The 22,974-nt window shown below is 37.4% G+C and overlaps 1 protein-coding gene across 3 annotated transcripts in view; it reads left to right on the plus strand.

The window, feature by feature from the left end:
• APOOL (apolipoprotein O like) overlaps nt 1-22,018 on the plus strand; it is a 92,722-nt gene extending 70,704 nt beyond the window's left edge. For all 3 annotated transcript variants that reach the window (XM_036841138.1, XM_036841140.1, XM_036841139.1), the window contains 3 exons: nt 9,912-10,025; nt 10,232-10,349; nt 21,460-22,018. In XM_036841138.1, the coding sequence (XP_036697033.1) occupies nt 9,912-10,025; nt 10,232-10,349; nt 21,460-21,548 (321 nt within the window). In that variant the 3' untranslated portion in view covers nt 21,549-22,018. The remainder of the gene's footprint in view (nt 1-9,911; nt 10,026-10,231; nt 10,350-21,459) is intronic.
• The last annotated feature ends 956 nt before the right edge of the window (nt 22,019-22,974 follow it).

A 22,974-nucleotide genomic window follows, 5' to 3' on the forward strand; every position in this document is an offset into this window, starting at 1 on the left:
TATTCCCGTCTTGCCCCTAGGTTCTTCTGACCTTTTTTTATTTTTCTTTCTTTTTTTAGATTCCATATATATGTGTTAACATACAGTATTGGTTTTTCTCTTCCTGACTTACTTCACTCTCTATGACAGTCTCTAGGTCCATCCACCTCACTACAAATAACTCAGTTTCGTTCCTTTTTATGGCTGAGTAATATTCTGTTGTATATATGTGCCATATCTTCTTTATCGATTCATCTGTTGATGGACACTTAGGTTGCTTCCATGTCCTAGCTATTGTAAATAGAGCTGCAATGAACATTTTGGTACATGATTCTTTTAGAATTATGGATTTCTCAGGATATATGCCCAGTAGTGGGATTGCTGGGTCGTATGGTAGTTCTATTTTTAGTTTTTTAAGGAACCTCCATACTGTTCTCCATAGTGGCTCTATCAATTTACATTCCCACCAACAGTGCAAGAGGATTCCCTTTTCTCCACACCCTCTCCAGCATTTACTGTTTGTAGAATTTTTGATGATGGCCATGCTGACCAGTGTAACATGATATCTCATTGTACTTTTGATTTGTATTTCTCTAATGATTAATGATGTTCAGCATTCTTTCATGTGTTTGTTGGCAACCTGTATATCTTCTTTGAAAAAATATCTATTTAGGTCTTCTGTCCATTTTTATATTGGGTTGTTTGTTTCTTAGATATTGAGCTGCATGAGTTGCTTGTATGTTTTGGAGATTAATCCTTTGTCAGTTGCTTCATTTGCAAATATTTTCTCCCATTCTGAGGGTTGTCTTTTGGTCTTGTTTATGGTTTCCTTTGCTATGCAAAAGCTTTTAAGTTTCATTAGGTCCCATTTGTTTATTTTTGTTTTTATTTCCATTTCTCTAGGAGGTGGGTCAAAAAGGATCCTGCTGTAATTTATGTCATAGAGTGTTCTGCGTATGTTTTCCTCTAAGAGTTTGATGGTGTCTGGCCTTACATTTAGGTCTTTAATCCATTTTGAGTTTATTTTTGTGTATGGTGGTAGGGAGTGTTCTAATTTCATTCTTTTACATGTAGCTGTCGAGTTTTCCCAGCACCACTTATTGAAGAGGCTGTCTTTTCTCCACTGTATATTCTTGCCTCCTTTATCAAAGATAAGGTGACCATATGTGCGTGGGTTTATCTCTGGGCTTTCTATCCTGTTCCATTGATCTATATTTCTGTTTTTGTGCCAGTACCATACTGTCTTGATGTCTGTAGCTTTGTAGTATAGTCTGAAGTCAGGGAGCCTGATCCTCCAGCTCCGTTTTTCTTTCTCAAGATTGCTTTGGCTATTCAGGGTCTTTTGTGTTTCCATACAAATTGTGAAATTTTTTGTTCTAGTTCTGTGAAAAATGCCAGTGATTGTTTTATAGGGATTGCGTTGAATCTGTAGATTGCTTTGGGTAGTAGAGTCATTTTCACAACATTGATTCTTCCAATCCAAGAACATGGTATATCTCTCCATCTATTTGTATCATCTTTAATTTGTTTCATCAGAGTCATAATTTTCTGCATGCAGGTCTTTTGTCTCCTTAGGTAGGTGTATTCCTAGATATTTTATTCTTTTTGTTGCCATGGTAAATGGGAGTGTTTTCTTAATTTCACTTTCAGATTTTTCATCATTAGTATATAGGAATGCAAGAGATTTCTGTGCATTAATTTTGTATCCTGCTACTTTACCAAATTCATTGATTAGCTCTAGTAGTTTACTGGTAGCATCTTTACGATTCTCTATGTATAGTATAATGTCACCTGCCAACAGTGACAGCTTTACTTCTTTTCCAATTCAGATTCCTTTTATTTCTTCTTCTTCTCTGATTGCTGTGGCTACAATTTGCAAAACTATGTTGAATAATAGTGGTGAGAGTAGGCAACCTTGTCTTGTTCCTGATCTTAGGGGAAATGGTTTCAGTATTTCACCATTGAGGACGATGTTGGCTGTGGGTTTGTCATATATGGCCTTTATTATGTTGAGGAAAGTTCCCTCTATGCCTACTTTCTGCAGGGTTTTTAATCATAAATGGGTGTTGAATTTTCTCGAAAGCTTTCTCTGCACCTATTGAGATAATCATATGGTTTGTCTACTTCAGTTTATTGATATGGTGTATCACACTGATTGATTTGCATATACTGAAGAATCCTTGCAATCCTGGAATAAACCCCACTTGATCATGGTGTATGATCCTTTTAATGTGCTGTTGGATTCTGTTTGCTAGTATTTTGTTGAGGATTCTTGCATCTATGTTCATCAGTGATATTGGCCTGTAGTTTTCTTTATTTGTGACATCTTTGTCTGGTTTTGGTAACAGAGTGATGGTGGCCTCGTAGAAAGAGTTTGGGAGTGTTCCTCCCTCTACTATATTTTGGAAGAAATTGAGAAGGATAGGTGTTAGCTCTCCTCTAAATGTTTGATAGATTTCGCCTGTGAAGCTATCTGGTCCAGGGCTTTTGTTTGCTGGAAGATTTTAATCACAGTTTCAATTTCAGTGCTTTTGATTGGTCTGTTCATATTTTCTATTCCTTCCTGGTTCAGTATCGGAAGGTTGTGCATTTCTAAGAATTTGTCCATTTCTTTCAGGTTGTCCGTTTTATTGGCATAGAGTTGCTTGTAGTAATCTCTCATGATCCTTTGTATTTCTGCAGTGTCAGTTGTTACTTCTCCTTTTTCATTTCTAATTCTATTGATTTGAATCTTCTCCCTTTTTTTCTTGATAAGTCTGGCTAATGGTTTATCAATTTTGTTTATCTTCTCAAACAACCAGCTTTTAGTTTTATTGATCTTTGCTATCATTTCCTTCATTTCTTTTTCATTTATTTCTGGTCTGATCTTTATGATTTCTTTCCTTCTGCTAACTTTGCAGTTTTTTTGTTCTTCTTTCTCTAATTGCCTTAGGTGTAAGATTAGGCTGTTTATTTGAGATGTTTCTTGTTTTGTAAGGTAGGCTTGTATAGCTATAAACTTCCCTCTTAGAACTGCTTTTGCTGCATCCCATAGGTTTTGGGTCGTTGTGTTTTCATTGTCATTTTTTTCTAGGTATTTTTTGATTTCCTCTTTGATTTCTTCACTGATCTCTTGGTTATTAAATAGTGTGTTGTTTAGCCTCCATGTGTTTGTATTTCTTACAGATTTTTTCCTGTAATTGATATCTAGTCTCATAGCGTTGTGGTTGGAAAAGATACTTGATACAATTTCATTTTTTTAAATTTACCAAGGCTTGATTTGTGACCCAAGATATGATCTATCCTGGAGAATGTTCCTTGAGCACTTGGGAAGAGTGTGTATTCTGTTGTTTTTGGATGGAATGTCCTATAAATATCAATTAAGTCCATCATCTTTAATGTATCATTAAAGCTTGTGTTTCCTTATTTATTTTCATTTTGGATGATCTGTCCATTGGTGAAAGTGGGGTGTTAAAGTCTGCTACTATGACTGTGTTACTGCCTATTTCCCCTTTTATGGCTGTTAGTATTTGCCTTATGTATTGAGGTGCTCCTATGTTGGGTGCATAGATATTTACAATTGTTATATCTTCTTCTTGGATTGATCCCTTGATAATTATGTAGTGTCCTTCTTTGTCTCTTGTGATAGTCTTTGTTTTAAAGTCTATTTTGTCTGTGAGAATTGCTACTCCAGCTTTCTTTTGATTTCCATTTGCATGGAATATGTTTTTCCATCCCCTCACTTTCAGTGTGTATGTGTCCCTAGGTCTGAAGTGGGTCTCTTGTAGACAGCATATATACGGTTCTTGTTTTTGTATCCATTCAGCCAGTCTATGTCTTTTGGTTGGAGCATTTAATCCATTTACATTTAAGGTAATTATTGATATGTATGTTCCTAGTCCCATTTTCTTAATTGTTTTGGGTTTATTATTGTAGGTCTTTTCCTTCTCTTGTGTTTCTTGCCTAGAGAAGTTCCTTTAGCATTTGTTGTAAAGCTGGTTTGGTGGTGCTGAACTCTCTCAGCTTTTGCTTGTCTGTAAAGGTTTTAATTTATCCATCAAATCTGAATGAGATCCTTGCTGGGTAGAGTAATCTTGGTTGTAGGTTTTTCTCCTTCATCACTTTAAATATGTCCTGCCACTCCCTTCTGGCTTGCAGAGTTTCTGCTGAAAGATTAGCTGTTAACCTTATGGGGGATTCCCTTATGTGTTACTTGTTGTATTTCCCTTGCTGCTTTTAATATGTTTTCTTGGTATTTAATTTTTGAGAGTTTGATTAATATGTGTCTTGGCGTGTTTCTCCTTGGATTTATCCTGTATGGTACTCGCTGTGCTTCCTGGACTTGATTAACTATTTCCTTTCCCATATTAGGGAAGTTTTCAACTAAAATCTCTTCAAATATTTTCTCAGTCCCTTTCTTTTTCTCTTCTTCTTCTGGACCCCTATCATTCGAATGTTTGTGCGTTTAATGTTGTCCCAGAGGTCTCTGTGACTGTCCTCATTTCTTTTCCTTCTTTTTTCTTTATTCTGCTCTGCAGTAGTTATTTCCACTATTTTATCTTCCAGGTCACTTATCCGTTCTTCTGCCTCAGTTATTCTTCTATTGATCCCTTCTATAGAATTTTTAATTTCATTTATTGTGTTGTTCATCACATTTTGTTTGCGCTTTAGTTCTTCTAGGTCCTTGTTAAGTGTTTCTTCTATTTTCTCCATTCTATTTCCAAGGTTTTGGATCATGTTTACTATCATTATTCTGAATTCTTTTTCAGGTAGACTGCCTATTTCCTCTTCATTTGTTTGGTCTGGTGGGTTTTTGCCTTGCTCCTTCATCTGCTGTGTGTTTCTCTGTCTTCTCATTTTGCTTAACTTTCTGTGTTTGGGGTCTCCTTTTTGCAGGCTGCAAGTTCATAGTTTCTGTTGTTTTTGGTGTCTCTCCCCAGTGGCCAAGGTTGGTTCAGTGGGTTGTATAGGCTTCCTGATGGAGGGGACTAGTGCCTGTGTTCTGGTGGATGAGGCTGGATCTTGTCCTTCTGGTGGGCAGGTCCACGTCTGGTCGTGTGTTTTGGGGTGTCTGTGGCCTTATTATGATTTTAGGCAGCATCTCTGCTAATGGATGGGGTTGTGTTCTTGTCTTGCTAGTTGTTTGGTATAGGGTGTCCAGCACTGTAGCTTGCTGGTCGTTGAGTGAAGCTGGGTCTTGGCATTGAGATGGAGATCTCTGGGAGTTCTTTGCCATTTGATATTACGTGGAGCTGGGAGGTCTCTTGTGGACCAGTGTCCTGAACTTGGCTCTCCCACCTCAGTGGCACAGCCCTGACACCTAGCTGGAGCACCAAGAGCCTGTCCTCCACACGGCTCAGAATAAAAGGGAGAAAAAATAGAAAGAATGAAAGAAGAAGATAAAATAAAAGTAAGAAAAGTAAAATAAAATAGTTATTAAAGTAAAAATTAAAAAATAATTATTAACAAAAACAATTTTTTAAGGAAAAAAAAATGGACAGACAGAACCCTAGGACAAATAGTGAAAGCAAAGCTATACAGACAAAATCACACACAGAAACATACACATACACACTCACAAAAAGAGAAAAAGGGAAAAAATATATATATTTCGTTGCTCCCAAAGTCCTCCTCCTCAATTTGCGATTATTCGTTGTCTATTCAGGTATTCCAGACATTCAGGGTACATCAAGTTGGTTGTGGAGATTTAATCCGGTGCTCCTGAGGCTTCTGGGAGAGATTTCCCTTTCTCTTCTTTGTTCGCACAGCTCCTGGGGTTCAGCTTTGGATTTGGACACGCCTATGCGTGTAGGTCGCCTGAGGGCGTCTGTTCTTCGCTCAGACAGGACGGGGTTAAAGGAACAGCTGATTCGGGGGCTCTGGCTCACTCAGGGCGGTGGGAGGGAGGGGTATGGAGTGGGGGGTTAGCCTGCGGTGGCAGAGGCCAGCGTGACGTTGCACCAGCCTGAGGCACGCCTTGTGTTCTCCTGGGGAAATTGTCCCTGGATCATGGGACCCTGGCAGTGGTGGCCTGCACAGGCTCCCGGGAGGGGCGGTGTGGATAGTGACCTGTTCTTGCACACAGGCTTCTTGGTGGCTGCAGCAGCAGCCTTAGCGCCTCATGCCTGACTCTGGGATTCGAGCTGATACCTGTGGCTCCCTCCCATCTCTGGAGGTCGTTTAGGTGGTCCTCTTAATCCCCTCTCCTTGCGCACCAGGAAACAAAGAGGCAAGAAAAAGTCTCTTTCCTCTTTGGCAGCTCCAGACTTCTTTCCGGACTCCCTCCTGGCTAGCTGTGGCGCACTAGCCCCCTTCAGGCTGTGTTCACGCAGCCAACCCCAGTCCTCTCCCTGGGATCCGACCTCCGAAGCCCAAGCCTCAGCTCCCAGCCCCCGCCCGCCCCGGTGGGTGAGCAGACAAGCCTCTCGGGCTGGTGAGTGCTGGTCGGCACCAATCCTCCGTGCGGGAATCTCTCTGCTTTGCCCTCCACACCCCTGTTGCTGCGCTCTCCTCTGTTGCTCCGAAGCTTACCCCCTCCCTCACCCGCAGTCTCCGCCCGCAAAGGGGCTTCTAGTATGTGGAAACCTTTCCTCCTTCACGGCTCCCTCCCACTGGTGCAGGTCCCGTCCCTATTCTTTGTGTCTGTTTTTTCTTTTTTCTTTTACCCTACCCAGGTACGTGGGGAGTTTCTTGCCTTTTGGGAGGTCTGAGGTCTTCTGCCAGCATTCCGTAGGTGTTCTGTAGGAGTTGTTCCACATGTAGATGTATTTCTGATGTATTTGTGGAGAGGAAGGTGATCTCCGCGTCTTACTCTTCTGCCATCTTGAAGCTCCTCCAATATACATTTTTAAAACAGCTTTAGTTAATCAGACAAGTCTCTTAAAAGAATGTCAGGTATATGTGTATTTTTCGGAAGGAAATGGCTCATACATTTCAAGAGATTGTCCAAGGGGGTCTATGATGTTAAAAAGGTTACAAAATGATAGTCCAGAAGGTTCTTTGAAAAATGAAAGTCACACTCCAGTTATTCACTATTTTGGAAATACACTTCAGAATGGAATTACTCTTTGCTTTTTATATTTTTTTCTTCACAATATTTTCATTATTAACTTATGTAAAGAGTAACAAAAAATCTTTATTTGAAAACTATAAAATATCTAGGAATAAACTTATTAAATAGTGTTTTAAAACATATTTTTTAAAAACTGTTAAACTTTACTGTAGGGCGTTTTTTTTTAATTCAATAAGTTTAGTGATATGTGTTGTTTTCTGGATGAAAGGACTCAATATTAGAATATGGCAGATGTTCTCAAATTTATATATTTAATTCGGTTCTTACAAAATTCCTGGATTTGGAGGAAACGTGACATTCATTCAACCAGTATTTGTTGTCCATGTAACATGTATTGGGAACGATACTAAGCTATAGCATAGATAATAAAATATACCAAGAGAACAAAGAGAATGTCCAAAACAAATATGTGGAGTATGTCTTCGTATACGTTGTGGAGGGAGGGGGAGGGTATGGTTCAAGTGGCATTTCAGATCAATGTGTAAAGAAAAGATGGACTATTCAAGAAATGTGTTGGAATAATTGGCTTTTCGGAAAAATACTTAGACCTTTACTAAAAATCATGCAAAATAAATTGCAGGTGGAATAAAGATCTAATGATAAAATATAATGCTATAAAATGTTAGAAGAGAAAAGAGGAATTTTTGTGTAATCTTGAGATAGGAAAGGCTTTCTTAAGCAAAACACAATCCAGAAGCCATCAAAGAAAAAAAATGAATATATTTTACTACATCAAAGTCATACATTTCTGTTGACCACAGTATACCATATACGAAGTTAATTGATAAATGAAAAACTGGAAGAACTATTTGCAACATATTAACAAAGGATTAAATAATATCCTTCCGTATATTAAAAGCTTCTATAAATCGATAGGAAAAGGATGAATGCCATCTAAGAAAATAAAGTATATGAACAAGCAGTCCACAAAATAAGAAACATAAATGGCCTAATACATGAAAAATGCTTAACTTCATCAGCAATCAAATAAATGAAAATTTAAATAATCATTTAGATACTGGTTTTTAGCTTTTCCATTTGACAAAGATTTTTAAAAATCATAACACTTCTGCTGGTAAATGGGGTTGGAAAACATATATACTCTTGCTGGGAGTGTAAATTGCTACAGTATAGAGCTGACTTTCTAGAGGCAATGTGGCAGTATTATCAAAAATTAAAATGTGTATAATCTTTAATCCAGATATTTCACATCTAGAAATTTTTCCAAGGAAATACCACAACGGTATATGTTCCCAGTTATTTGTGTAAGGGTGCTAATTACAGCAGGATTATAATTGCCAGGATAAAAAAGGAAGTATTCCATATGCCCATCAACAAGGGATTTGTTAAACGAATTGTTATGTATCCATATAGAATACTAGCTGTGCAGCTGTTAGAAGCAGATCTACTGGCATATAAACTGATATGGAAACATCTCTGTGACATATTGTTAAGCTTTTAAAAAATCACACCTCAAAATAATATGTATCGCGTGATTCCATTTGTGTTTAAAAAGGAAAAAAAGTGTATGTGTGGGCAGTTTATTTTAAATGTTAATTTAAAACATAATTGAGATTGTAGTTTATAATCTATTCTTTGTTCTCTTTTTTGCAATTCAGTGGTTCATCATGGATTTCTATCCATGTCAGTGCATATAGATCTACGTCATCCCTTTGGTAGATGTATAAGTATCAACATTCTGTTTGTTTTAAAATGCTATGTGTGTGCATATATAATGAACATAAAAGAGTAAAAATTCAAGAAGAATATCCATACAGTTGTTAAAAAAGGTTACACTGAGAGGAGGAAGAGGACTTTCATTACTAGTGGATTGACTGATTTTTCTTAAGTATAGATATATACTTAGCAAAAATAATAAAAATATTTCTATTTAAGGAAGAAAAACATAGTTTTTAAAAATTTATGTTTATAGAAAGTGTAAAACTAGAAAGCGCCTCAAAACCTCTTTAAAGTTTGAAAAATCAATAGCTATTAACATTACTTTAACTAAGAAAGAAAAGGGTGGGAAAAGAATAGAAAGGAGGAATCAGAGATTTTTTCCAAAGGAAAAGAGATATGAATGAAAATAATAGCAGCTTCAGGAATTCAGTCAGCATCCTAGCCTCTGCTTTAGTGTGTTTGTAGTTCATTGTTTATTTCACGTTTCTACCAAAAAAGTCTTATTCTCTAGAGAAATACATTAATTATTTTTCTTTATGATTGGAGAAAGCAACATAAAAATTTAAGCAAAAGCATTAACTTTGTAGCATCTTAAAATCTCATTTTCTCAGTCAGCTGTTTGTTATCTCAAACTGTCTTTCCCAAACTCCTGTTAAACAGACATAGTTTTAAATTCACGTTACAGTGTGAATGCAAACTATACATTTTTAAGACTTTATTATTTTTTTTAGAGTACTTTTAGATTCACGACAAAATTAAGGAGAAAGTACAGAGATTTCTGGTACACCCCTGCACCCACACATGCATAGCCTCCTCCGTTATCAACATCCTCACCAGAGGGATACATTTTTTACAATTATGAGGCTGTACACTACCTACTGCACTAATGAGTCAGGTAATTTTTTACCATTGATGAGCCTACACTGACACATTGTTATCACCCAAAGTCCACAGTTTACATTAGGATTCACTCTTGGTGTTGTACTAACTATATATATTTTAGCCTTTTACATGAGGCAAATAATTTTTCATGTAAGATATAGAAAATGAGACTTTGTGTTATCATGATCTAGAGATTTATATCTTTATTATTGATTCTGACCTGAGTGTTCATATAAAATACCAGGTGTAAATTTTTTAGTATTTGTTATTTTAACTTTTAAAAGTGTATATTATTTGACTCACTTTTTGTTTTAATTAGGTAACTGGGAAAAAGGCATATGCTGCAAGCCAGCAAATTTATGAAGCAGTTAAATCATTGTGGACAAAAAACAACAAAAAAGAGTCACTTCCTGAACCTAAAGAAAAAACTAAGGTAGAGTTTAAATGGACCAAAAAGGTAGATTTTGAGTTTTGTTTGGGTGGGTTTTAGCTTGTAATGAGAGTCCTAGACAGACGTCAAGGATGGATTGAAAAGAGATGAAGGAATATACTACCTTTGCATGCTATAATTTTTTAGGATATTTTATTCTTTTAGTAAAATAATTTACTTATGAAGGAAAAATCCTTTTTGGTAAACAGCTAGGAAGCTCTGATGAAATAGAAATACCTGCAAAAACAACTCACAACCTGAAACATGCAGTGCCTTTGTCAGCAGAACTCAGCTCTGAAACAAAGACCAAATCAGAATCCACCTCAGGTTTGTTTGGAATAATTCAATTTTGTTTTCATTCTTTTCTTAAATAATTTTATAGTATTATAATTAATAGTTTGAACTTATTTATGTGTTTTCCTCATAAATGTTTTGTCTTTCTCATCTGTAGTCTGTATCTTTTTAGGTTATGAGGTACTCAGGTACGTGGAACTTTTTCTAATTGCCACATAGCTCATAACATAGTTCTTGGCATATGGGAGTAGAGAATAGCACTGGCTGGTTGGGTGAGTGAAGCATTTAATCAATTTATAGATGAGAGATTTTTAATCAGGTGGAGGAAAATGTGTCTTTCTGGATTCTACCAGTTTACATGCTGTAACGAGTCACATCTACATAGAAGAAATATCAGGTTTCCATTTCTTGTGCTATATACCCCTATCAGTCTTCTCTTCTACCATCAGTTTTATTTAGTTTAGATACTAGGAGAACTTTCAGCATCAAATAGTAAAAATAACACAAGTTATATAATACTAATATCTTTGCTAGTATTAGATTCAGGCAATTAATACTTTGTGGGACCAAATAGTGACAATTATACTTCCTAGGCAAATACTACCATGGTTTTACTGTGATCAAAAAGAAAGTAACAGAGTGTTTAATACCATTTCAGTAGTGTATTCACATAAACTCACCAGTCACTGGTTTATGTAGGTTTGTTTATCTGTACCAAGTAAATGGTACTATGCATTAAGTTGTCTTATTGCAAAGGAAATAGGACCAACTCAGAGGTAGAGAATTAGGGAATAATGAAAATATCTCCCCTTTACTGAGCAACTACAGTGGTGCAAAGAGCTGTTAGTATGTTATGTTATTCAATTCTCTCCCAAAAAGCAAAACAAAAGAACTCTGGTATATATGTAATTATAATTGTTTTATGATAAAGAGACTGAGACTCAGGGAGCTTAAGTAACTTGCCCAAAATTATAGTTTATGAATAGAGTTGTGTTTATAGTCTAGATATTCCTGACAGCAAAGTCCCAGCTCTTTCCATTGCATATAGATTATCTAATTCAAAGCCAGAGTTTAGTCTCTAATTTCAGCCTCCTCCTCTCTTACTTAATCTTTATAAAAGCTGTCACTGAGTAACAAACCTGATTTGAGTTTTACTATTCCCTGTCACGTCTCCTTTCTAATCAAGATAAGTTATACAGTTTTTAGACTCTCTCTGAGTAATCCCCAGTTGATCGTATTCCCACAGGCATATAATATATCTGGTCATTTCTCTACATGCCTGTCAACTCCAGAGATCTTTGTGGAGATGTTGCAACTTCACAATGGGACCAAACCATCCCCAGCCAATGTCTTTTCTTCACACATCTGGATTCTGGAACATTTTGCCTGCCTGTCATGGGTAATGTGGTATATGAAAAGCATTCTAAGGAGACATGTAGAGGAGAGAGATACCCAGTACTATTCATCCTTATCATATAGTATTCAGAGTTGATTATACTTGAGACCCTTGAGACTCACTATTTCCACATTTCACATGCAATCCCAAAGGTCCAAGACACAAAACAGTAGTGGTTATGAGTACAGGTTTTAGAATAGAACCTGGATCTGAATCCTAAATCCAACATTTACTAGTTTTATTGCCTGGGGCAAGTTATCTAATACCTCAAGCCTCGGTCTCCTCATCTGTAAAAGGAGGACAATAATAGTGCTTATCTGACATGCTTGTTGTGAGGATTAAATGAGATATTGCATGTAAAGCAAAAAGTACCATGTCAAGCACATACTAAGTTCTCAGTAAGTGTTAGAAGATATCATTATCATTGGCCTAGAGTAATTAGCCATTTTACCGATAAACAAATTTATTGTCACTGAGCACGCTTTGGGAGCACATTACTTAGCTAGGGAACCTAGCCATGGCCACCACTTCTCACCATACAGAATACATTGGGTGTACTGTCCAACTATATATCATGGCTCTGAATATGAGTTTGGTTGTTCTCTATCATCCATATACATTTATGCCAATAACTTATTTTGGGAATCACAAATTCGGAAATTTGGTGACATGGACCTCTTCAAAATCTGATGAGAGCAGAATGAAATCTCTCACAGTCTCACAAGATTAATGTCCTTCTCAGAGGTTGGCAAACTATGGACCCTGTGCCAAATCTGGCTCATGGACTATTTTTGTACATTCCACAAATGGTTCCTATGTGATTAAAATAGTTAAAAAATCAAAAGAAAAATATTTTCATGACAAGTTAAAATTCTATGAAATTCAAATTCCAGTGTCCATAAATAAATAAAGTCTTATGGGAACACAGCCACACTCATTGTGTATTGTCTTGTCTGTGGCTGCTTTCACCCTAAAATGGCAGAGTTGAGTGGTTGTGATGGAGACCTTATGGTTTACAAAGTTGAAAATGTTTACTTTGGCCCTGTGCAAACAAAGTTTGCTGATTTCTGTTTTAGAGGGATGATGTGTGCCATACATACATGACTCATCTTCCCCTCTTGATATTTCCCAGATTACTTTATGGGTCATAACACTAAATAGTCAAACTCAAAACCCTGAAGGGCAAAACCAAATTTCCTACAGTCTTTTAGTGTGAGGGAGACAGAAACTCAGGCTGTCAATCAGAAGCTAGAGAGTATCATACCTGAGGAGGAGGGAGGAACCAGAGGTTGACTGACTCTTACTATAACTGCAGCTCAGCTCAGTGCCTGATTGGAGTGATATGTTAAGTACTTCACCCTTCCTAAAAGAGGAAAAGGGTCCCCCCTCTGGCCGATGATATCATCTGGAGCTTCTTCAGTTCTTTTTTACACAGTGTCCACCATACAAATAAAATACTAGTCATGCAAAGAGGCAGGAAGATGTGACTAACAAAAGAGAAAAAAAAAAAAATAACAGCAGACCCACAGGTGATCTAAATATTGAAGTTAGCAGAAAAGCACTTTAACTATGACTAATATGTCAAATGGAAAATGTGATGAACAAAATGGATAGAAAGATGGAGAATTTCACAGAAAGTTGAAATCTATTAAAAAATCAAGTGGATATTCTAGATGTGAAAAATACAGTACATGAAATTATGAACTCATTGGACGGGTTTAATAGCAGATCGTATACAAAAAAGAGGACAGAAATAATGAACTCAAATACAGGACAATAAAAAAATAGCCAAACTGAAGTATAGAGAGAAAAAAGAATGGAAAGAATAGAACAGCATGTGAAAGTACTTTGCAATGACTAATATCTTTTAGTGTTTCAGTTACTGAAAAGCTGAATACTGCATATCATCCCAATTTTATACAAAAGAAATAAAAATAGAATCTCTAACATTCGTAACTTCACTCAGCAATTTATTAGTGATCTGTCCTATTTTTTTTGTACCTAACTTGCTTAAAATATAAATGAGATAAGGCGTGAACTAAATTATCAGTGAACAGATAACACCTAATGGCTATTTGAGATAATAATTCATTGCTGTTTTATAACTTTAAATATCTTTATTCCTTTCCTGTTTGTATAACAGCAGCTTTTTTTAAAGTCTACTAAAAAAAACTAAGCATAAATTGTTTTTTATTAGAGATTTAAAATATGATAAAGTACGAAGAAAATCATTACAATGATTAGGGGATTGAGATTCAAGAAGAGTTTTTATGATTGGTAATTCTTTGGGAGGACAGAGAGCCCTGGATCAAAAGGGATGAGGAAATTTCTAAGAGGAAAGATATAATCCTTAATTACTCAGAATAGCATGAGATGACCCTTTAAAAAAAAAAAAGGCAGAAATCAAATGACCTAGGTTGAATGGTTCTAAACCAGAGGGATCCACATCACAATTTCTTGAGTTCTTGTTTTTGTTTTTTCTAAAATTCACTCTAACAAGAATTATAAAGCAGAATCTCCAGTGGTGAGGCCTCCAAGCAGGTGGATTGTAGGAAAAGCTCCACAGGGAATTCTCTATGTATATTCCTCTAGTTAATAATATCTGACATAAGCTATGGATAAACTAAAAATTTGAAGCCTTTCAACAAATTTTGAGAGGTGGAGCCCTAAAGGCAAAGGAGCCTTTCAAATTTAGGTGATCTGACCTTTTGACCAGATTTTGGACAAGAATATAAATTAAGGTAGTGAGTAGAAGTGTTAGAGAACTTAGTCAATTGGTGGACATTGTTAAGAAAATTAGACACACTCAGACTTATATAAAATAATTATTTGTCAATACTTACTATAGTATGTCTGTTTGATTAAAAAAAAAACATTGATTAAACTATTTCGTAGTATACTTTTCACTTGTACTGAGCAAAGGCTTCCACCAGGTGGCAGTAAAGATGCATTTGGGAAAGAAGCAGACAGAACCACTAAGCTTAACCTTTTCTGTGTGCTACAGACCCCTTCTCAGAATGTTTTAAATGCATAAACTAAAATACATAGTAATGTATGAGCTTCCTTAATTGTGTTAATCAACAGTATCTAACAACACATCTGATTAAGGCTATAATTTTGAAGTAGTAGTAAGTGTAAATATTTCAAGATACCTGCAACTGCAGTGTGATTATCTGTGATTTCTATTAGTGACAAAGTCTAAGGTACCGTCAATATTATTGTGGTTTGTTGCCTGCATTCATTATCGAAGAAAACGTTCATCTTCGGTCAAAGGTTAATGAAAATAAAGACAAATTTCCCCCATTCAAGTTCGTAGATCACATGAATTCTATCCACAGACCTCCCTCCCCCAAAGGGATCCCAGGTTAAAAATCTGTCTGTGGAGAACTGTATTAATGTCATAGATAGTGATTATTTAAGATCTGGCTGTTTTTAAAATATACTTAGTGGTGAAATTACATATAGGTCTATCCCAGTTTATAAAGCAGAAACTGTTTCTGAAAAGGTAGGTGTAAAATAAATAACTGTATGTAAATTGTTCCCCTTCATTTTCATCATAAAACTGGAAATTAAATTCCTCTATGGAAAAAAGGTGTGTCTCCCAAATGTTAAAAAAAAAAATCATTTCAAAATGAATCAGAGTTTGAAAAACATTTAAAATAAAAACAAGTTTGTGAAAAAAATATTTTTAGTCTTATGTCACAAAGTAAATATAAAAATTGTTCTTACCTACTTACCATGCACAGGGTATTGTATGTACCACTTTGTGTGCATTATGTTGAATACTAAAAGTAAATAATTAACATTGTTACTGCTCTAAGCCGCATTTTACAGAAGAGCCAAGGTTGTTGTGTTTATTTCAGATTTTTCTTGTTTCTTGAGGTAGGATTGTATTGTTATAAACTTCCCTCTTAGAACTGCTTTTGCTGCATCCCGTAGGTTTTGGGTCGTCATGTTTTCATTGTCATTTATTTCTAGGTAATTTTTGATTTCCTCTTTGATTTCTTCAGTGATCCCTTGATTGTTTAGTAGCATATTGTTTACCCTCCATTTGTATTTTTTACAGGTTTTTTTCCTGTAATTGATATCTAGTCTCATAGTGTTGTGGTCAGAAAAGATGCTTGATACAATTTCAATTTTCTTAAATTTACCAAGGCTTGATTTGCGACCAAAGATGTAATCTATCCTGGAGAATGTTCCATGTGCACTTGAGAAGAAAGTGTATTCTGTTGTTTTTGGATAGAATGTCCTATAAATGTCAATTAAGTCCATCTGGTCTGTTGTGTCATTTAAAGCTTGTGTTTCCTTATTTATTTTTGGTTTGGATGATGTCTGTCCATTGGTATAAGTCGGGTGTTAAAGTTGCTTACTATTATTGTGTTACTGTTGATTTCCCCTTTTATGGCTGTTAGCATTTGCCTTATGTATTGAGGTGCTCCTATGTTGGGTGCATAGATATTTACAATTGTTATATTTTCTTTTTGGATTGATCCCTTGATCATTATGTAGTGTCCTTCTTTGTCTCTTGTAATAGTCTTTATTTTAAAGTCTATTTTGTCTGATATGAGAATTGCTACTCCAGCTTTCTTTTCATTTATCTTTGCATGGAATATTTTTTGCCATCCCCTCACTTTCAGTCGGTGTGTGTCCCTAAGTCTGAAGTGGGTCTCTTGTAGACAGCATATATACGGGCCTTGTTTTTGTATCTATTCAGCCAGCCTGTGTCTTTTGGTTGGAGCATTTAATCCATTTACATTTAAGATAGTTATTGATATGTGTGTTCCTATTACCATTTTCTTAATTGTTTTGGGTTTGTTTTTGTAGGTCTTTTCCTTCTCTTGTGTTTCCAGCCTAGAGAAGTTCCTTTAGCATTTGTTGTAAAGCTGGTTTGGTGGTGCTGAATTCTCTTTTGATTTCTCCGTCGAATCTGAATGAGATCCTTGCTGGGTAGAGTAATCTTGGTTGTAGATTTTTCCCTTTCATCACTTTAAATATGTCCTGCCACTCCCTTCTGGCCTTTAGAGTTTCTGCTGAAAGATCAGCTGTTAACCTTATGGGGATTCCCTTGTATGTTTTTTGTTGCTTTTCCCTTGCTGCTTTTAATATTTTTTCTTTGTGTTTAATTTTTGCTAGTTTAATTAATATGTGTCTCGGTGTGTTTCTCCTTGGGTTTATCCTGTATGGGACTCTCTGTGCTCCCTGGACTTGATTGACTATTTCCTTTCCCATGTTGGGGAAGGCTTCAACTATAATCTCTTCAGATATTTTCTCAGACCTTTTCTTTTTTTCTTCTTCTTCTGGGACGCCTATAATTCGAATGTTGGTATGCTTAATGTTGTCCCAAAGGTCTCTGAGACTGGCCTCCATTCTTTTCATTCTTTTTTCTCTATTCTGCTCTGGGGCAGTTATTTCCACCATTCTATCTTCCAACTCACTTATCCGTTCTTCTGCCTCAGTTATTCTGCTATTGATTCCTTCTAGAGTATTTTTAATTACAGTTATTGTGTTGTTCATCACTGTTTGTTTGCTGTTTAGTTCTTCTAGGTCCTTGTTAAACGTTCTTGTCTTTATTCTATTTCCAAGATTTTGGATCATCTTTACTATCATTACTCTGAATTCTTTTTCAGGTAGTTTGCCTATTTCCTCTTCCTTTATTTGGTCTTGTGGGTTTTTATCTTGCTCTTTTGCCTGTAAGGTATTTCTCTGTCTTCTCATTTTGTCTAATTTACAGTATTTGAGGTCTCCTTTCACTAGGCTGCAGGGTTGTAGTTCCTCTTGCTTCTGTTCTCTGCCACTGGTGGTGGGGTTGGTTCAGTGTCTTGTGTAGGCTTCCTGATGGGAGGGACTGGTGCCTGCGTTCTCGTGGTGGAGCTGGGTCTTTTCCCTCTGATGAGCAGGGCCATGTCAGATGGTGTGTTTTGGGGTGTCTGTGAGCTTAGCATGACTTTAGGTAGTCTGTGTGCTGACAGGTGGGTTTGTGTTCCTATCTTGTTTGTGTTTGGTGTGAGGCATCCAGCACTGGGAGCTGCTGGCAGTTGGGTGGAGCCGGGTCTTAGATTCAGATAGAGGCCTCCGTGAGAGCTCTAGGTGATTAATCTTCCCTGTGGCTGGGAATTCTCTAGTGGTCCAGCATCCTCGGCTCGGTGCTCCCACTCCGGAGCCTCAGGCCTGACTTCCGGTCGACGGACCAAGACCCCACAAGTCGCTAGTCCCAGCGATAAAGGGGATTAAAAAAAAAAACACTAACAAAACCCCAGACAAATGGTAAAGAGTAAAATCGAACAAACAGAAACAGAAACAAGGAAACACACAAACACACACACACACACACAAAAGAAACAAAAACAGAGCCAGATAAATCAAATAGCAAGAGACCAGACAAACCAAAGAACCCAAGAACAAAATCAGAGAATTAAGAAGAAAGCTGACAAAAACTCAAAACCAAAAAACAAAACCAAAGCAGAGTGCCAACTGAAGGATGAAGCAAAGAAGCAAAACAAACTGACAAAAATGATATTTGAAAAAGAGAAAGGGGAAAGAAGACAGAACAACAGAAAAACAATGTAGAAACAGAAATATAAAAAAAAATAAAATAGAAAATATATTAAAGAAAAAAAAAAGGGACAAACAAAACCCCAGAGAAATAGTAAAGGCAAAATCAAACAAACAAAAACAGAAACAAGGAAACACACACACGTAAAAGAAACAAAAACAGAGCCAAATACAACAAAAAGCAAGAGAACAACCAGACAAATAGAAGAACTCAAAAATGAAATCAAACAATTAGGATTAAAACTAACAAAAACACAAACCAAAGCAGTGTGCCAGCCAACTGAAGAATAAAGGAAGGAAACAGAACAAACCGATAAAAATGATTTTAAAAAATAATAATAATAAAATAAAATAAAAAGGGAAAAACACAGGACAACAGAAAAGCAAAGTAGAAATGGAAATATATTAAAAAAAAGAAAAACACATTAAAGAAAAAGAGGAAAAGAAGGGAAAAGAACACAACAGAAAAGCAAAGTAAAAATAGAAATATATTAAAAAATATGTTATAAAACACAGAGATCCCAAAAGACTAAAAAAAAGAAACAACAGCAAACAAAAACAGAAAAAGAAACCAAAAAAAAAGCTAGAACCAACAACAGAAGGAATCAAAACATAATAAAATTAATAGTAATAATTATGTTTCCCTGGGGTCTCCACGGTAATTGTCCTTGCACACGCTGTGAACCACAGCCCAAGAGGCTCTCCTCTGCCTCTGGACTGGTCTCTGGACCTGCTGTGGGCCCTGTGGGTACCACTCTGACTCTGATCTGGCCCAATTCCTGTGTGCACTTGCCCCCAAATTCCACAGCTGCCAGAGCTAGACCATTTTCATTTGTGGGAACACTCACTGTGTACTCAGATATTCCATAGATGCAGGGTCTACCTAGCTGATTGTGGGGATTTAATCTGCAGCTTGTACAGCTAATGGAAAGATTTTCAGTCTTCTTCCTTAGTCACCCCATCCCTGAGTTTCAGCTTTGGTTTTATCCCCACCTCTACGTGTGATCCACCCACAGATGTCTGGTCCTGAGGCTGCCTTGGAGCTCTTGGGTCATCCCTGGGAGGACCAGGCACAGAGGTGGTATGACTGCTTGGATCGCAGGAGCCCTGGCGGCACCAAATGCGCAGGGAAGCCAGCGGCTACAGGCAAAAGAGATATGGCCCTAGTGAGGGCCTTTTCTGGCACCCAGTGTAAGATGTATGAGGGCCAGCCCTCGCTGGGGTTTTTCTGGCACCTGGCAGCATGTGTGTGAGGGCCAGCCCTGAGAAGGCTTTTTTTTTATTACCCTGCAGCCAGTGCGTGAGGGCCAGCTCTAAGGGGGCTTTTTTTATTGCTCAGCAGCCAGTGCACAGGAGCCATCCCTGAGCAGGCTTCTTTTATTGTCATTGGCAGGCTTTGGCATGTTGGGAGAGAGAGGCTACAATACTGGCTCCTCCCCTTGCGTGTGACTCAGCAATAGCGCCCTGCTTCCATGGTAGTCTGGTCTTCCTCCATAGGCATTCCCTGCTGTGGATTTCCTCCCTCCTGTCTCCTCAGTCCATCTCTGCACAGCCAACAGCAGTTCTCGCTCTGGGCCTGTTCTCCAATCCCCACGTACCAACTCCCAGCCCCCTTGCACACCTGTGAACATATGTCCCAGTCTGGGGTACGTAGGGCCATGGTATGGACCATCTGTATTTCTTACTCTGTCCTGTCTGCCACAGATTGGCTGTGTCACCCTCTTCCGACAGCCTCAAATGCTTCCCTCTGTCCCAATTGATTTCCCCATCAGAGAGGGGGTTTCCCCAAATTCAGGACTCTCTCTGCTTCAGCTCCCCAACCCCAGGGTGCTGGTCCCATCCCGCCTCCTCTCTCCTCCTTCTCCCTTCTTTTTTCCGTCCTACCTAGTTATGCAGGGATCTTTATAGTCCTTTCCAATGTCCAAGGTCTTATGCTAGTTTTCAGCTGGTGTTCCATGAGAGTTGTTGCATCTATAGATGTAGTCCTGCTGCACCCGTGGAGAGAGGTGAACTCCACGTACACCTACTCCACCACCATCTTGAATCTCCTCTCCTAATGTTCTTAACCTCAAAAAGTTGGAGTATCCAAAGGGCTCATTTCTTGGACCTCTTTTCTGATGTTCTGGAAGACCTCATATGGTCTCATAGTTTTAAATGCCATATATAGGCTAGGAACGTAAAATTTATAAACCAGCACAGGCTACTCCTGTGCTGAACTCTAGATTCACATTTCTAACTGCTTACTCAATATTTGTATTCAAATGTCTAGTTAGCAATTCAAATATAGCACATCCAAAACTTAACACTTCATTTGCCTTCTCCCAAACATGGTTCTACACTTTCCCCTATCTCAGTAAATGTCAACTCCACTCTTCTAGTTTCTCAAGTTAAAGAGTCTCACTCACACAACATATTGAGTCCATTTAGGAAATCTTGTCCATTCTACCTTAAGAAGTTATCCAGAATCCAATACCTTTTCACCACCTCCACTGCTACTGCCCTAATAAAAGCCATCAGCATCTCCCTCCTGGGGTACTGCAATAGCTTCCTAACTGCTCTCCCTACTTCCATGTTTGTTTCCCTATACTCTCTTCTCCCCATAGCCAAGAGTAATCTTTTAAGAAACATAACATCATGTCACTCTGCTCAAAACTGTCCAGAGACTTCTCATCTCTTAGAATAAGGAGAAAAACTTTGCCATGGCCCTATGTGGCCTGGCCTTCCATTGTTTTCTGATCATGCCTCCTACCACTCTCATTGTACCCACCATTAGCATATCTTGCCAACTCTGTTCTAGCCATATTGGCCATTTTATGGCTCCTCAGACATGCCTAAGTTCTATTACACTTGCTGCCTGCTCTTCCTGTAAGGCATTTCCCTCAGATATCTACAGGGCTCACACCTTCACTTCCTTCAGTTCTTTGCTCAAATATAGAAGTCTTTCCCTGGCCACCCTATTTAAAACTGCAAATCACCCAAGCACTCCATATGCCCCTCCTTCCTGATTTTTTTTTTTTGCATAGCATTTACCACCTTCTGATATGTCATTTAGTTTATTGTCTCTCTCACCCAACTTGAATGTTACGTCCATGTTGGCAGACATTTTTATCTGTTTTGTTCACTGATGTGTGCCCCATATCAACAAGAAATTTGTTAAATGAATGACTAATTTTTTTCATTTTAATACTTTATCAGGTGCTACACAGTTTATGCCTGACCCCAAGCTCATGGATCACGGGCAGTCCCATCCAGAAGATGTAGATATGTACAGCACTAGAAGCTGAAATAGTCTGCACAGAGAACTACAAGATGTGTGAAGTTGTGAATAACAATGAAAAAAAACATGTAATGGGTAACTGTGATGCATGGAGTATAATTTAAGCCAAGTTTTTCCCTTACATCTTCTAATGTACAGTTAGACAAATCACATAAGTGATTAAAACTCAAATTGAATACAATCCGAACAATATTAAATGATCGATGAGGAGGCAGAGATAGAAGTATTAGGATGCATTTGTGATTTTTAAGGGTATTTATAAAAACATAAAAATAAATATATGAACACTGATGAGACTAAAATCTGAAAAAATACGTATGTGTGTATATAATTATGTATACATATGCACATATATATTTGCTTTAGCTTTTAAGAATTAATGTCAGCTAACTTAGAATTGTGTGTGGAAGGATGTGTTCCCTCCCTCTCTGTTTTTCATTTCCCAGAGCTAGAATAAAATATCCATATTTTATGACACTTGGGCTTGGCTTTGTCTCTTTGTTTTATTAATGTTAACTCCTCTTAAATGTCCCAAAATACCTCTAACTATTTGAGAGGAACATATGCTACACGGGACCCCCAATGCTGCTTAGCATTCCTTCTACTGGTTCCTGGGTGGTTTCCTATTCTGTTCTCCAGGAGAGGCATTACAGACCTTTTATTCTCAAGCCTCCTATACCTGCCAAAGATGACTGTGTCTCCTATTACATAGAGAAAAAAATAAGTTATTAGACATAGTTTTTCCCAACTTCTTCCCATCTACCTTCAAGACTTACCTCCTTTCAACCATGCATCCCCCTTTTCTAAAGCTAATGCTTCTATTTGTGTTCCTGATCTCCTCCTTTCCTATCTTTTCCAGTACCATATTCCATCCCGTTTAATCTTCAGTCTTTGGTTTCTCTTTTCATTCATTTCGTTTCCTCAATCTCTAAATAGCTTCAGATCTTCTTTATCCAAAGACAACAGTAGCAAAAACCATTCCCCAATTCTGCCTCTTCCTCTTGAGCTATCTTTTCTTTCTCTTTCCTATGATTTTCAGACTTCATAAAACAGTAATTAATGTCACTTTCTTACTTCCTCTCTTTCAATTCCTCTCTAACTTGTGACACCTTGGCCTCTATACCTACTTGAATATTCTGTAATGTTTGACTCTTGACCACTCCCTCCTGAAATTCAGTCCTCCCTTTGGTGTCATTCCTGCTCCTCTTGTTATTCTTCATTCTTCTCTTGCTCTGAATCCCTTAAATGCTGAGGCTTCTCAGGTTGCATTTCTAGTCTTTTCTCATTCTGTGCTCTCTCATTTCCATTCAACATACTTTACTGACTTCAGCCACCATTTATATGTCCTTATTATTTATATTTCCAGCTCCTGTATTTTTTCAGAAGTGTATACCTATCTTTCTAATTATTTGTTAGTCATATCCACCTTATAT

This window comes from Balaenoptera musculus, chromosome X, assembly GCF_009873245.2.
Source record: "Balaenoptera musculus isolate JJ_BM4_2016_0621 chromosome X, mBalMus1.pri.v3, whole genome shotgun sequence".
Classification (NCBI taxonomy): domain Eukaryota; kingdom Metazoa; phylum Chordata; class Mammalia; order Artiodactyla; family Balaenopteridae; genus Balaenoptera; species Balaenoptera musculus.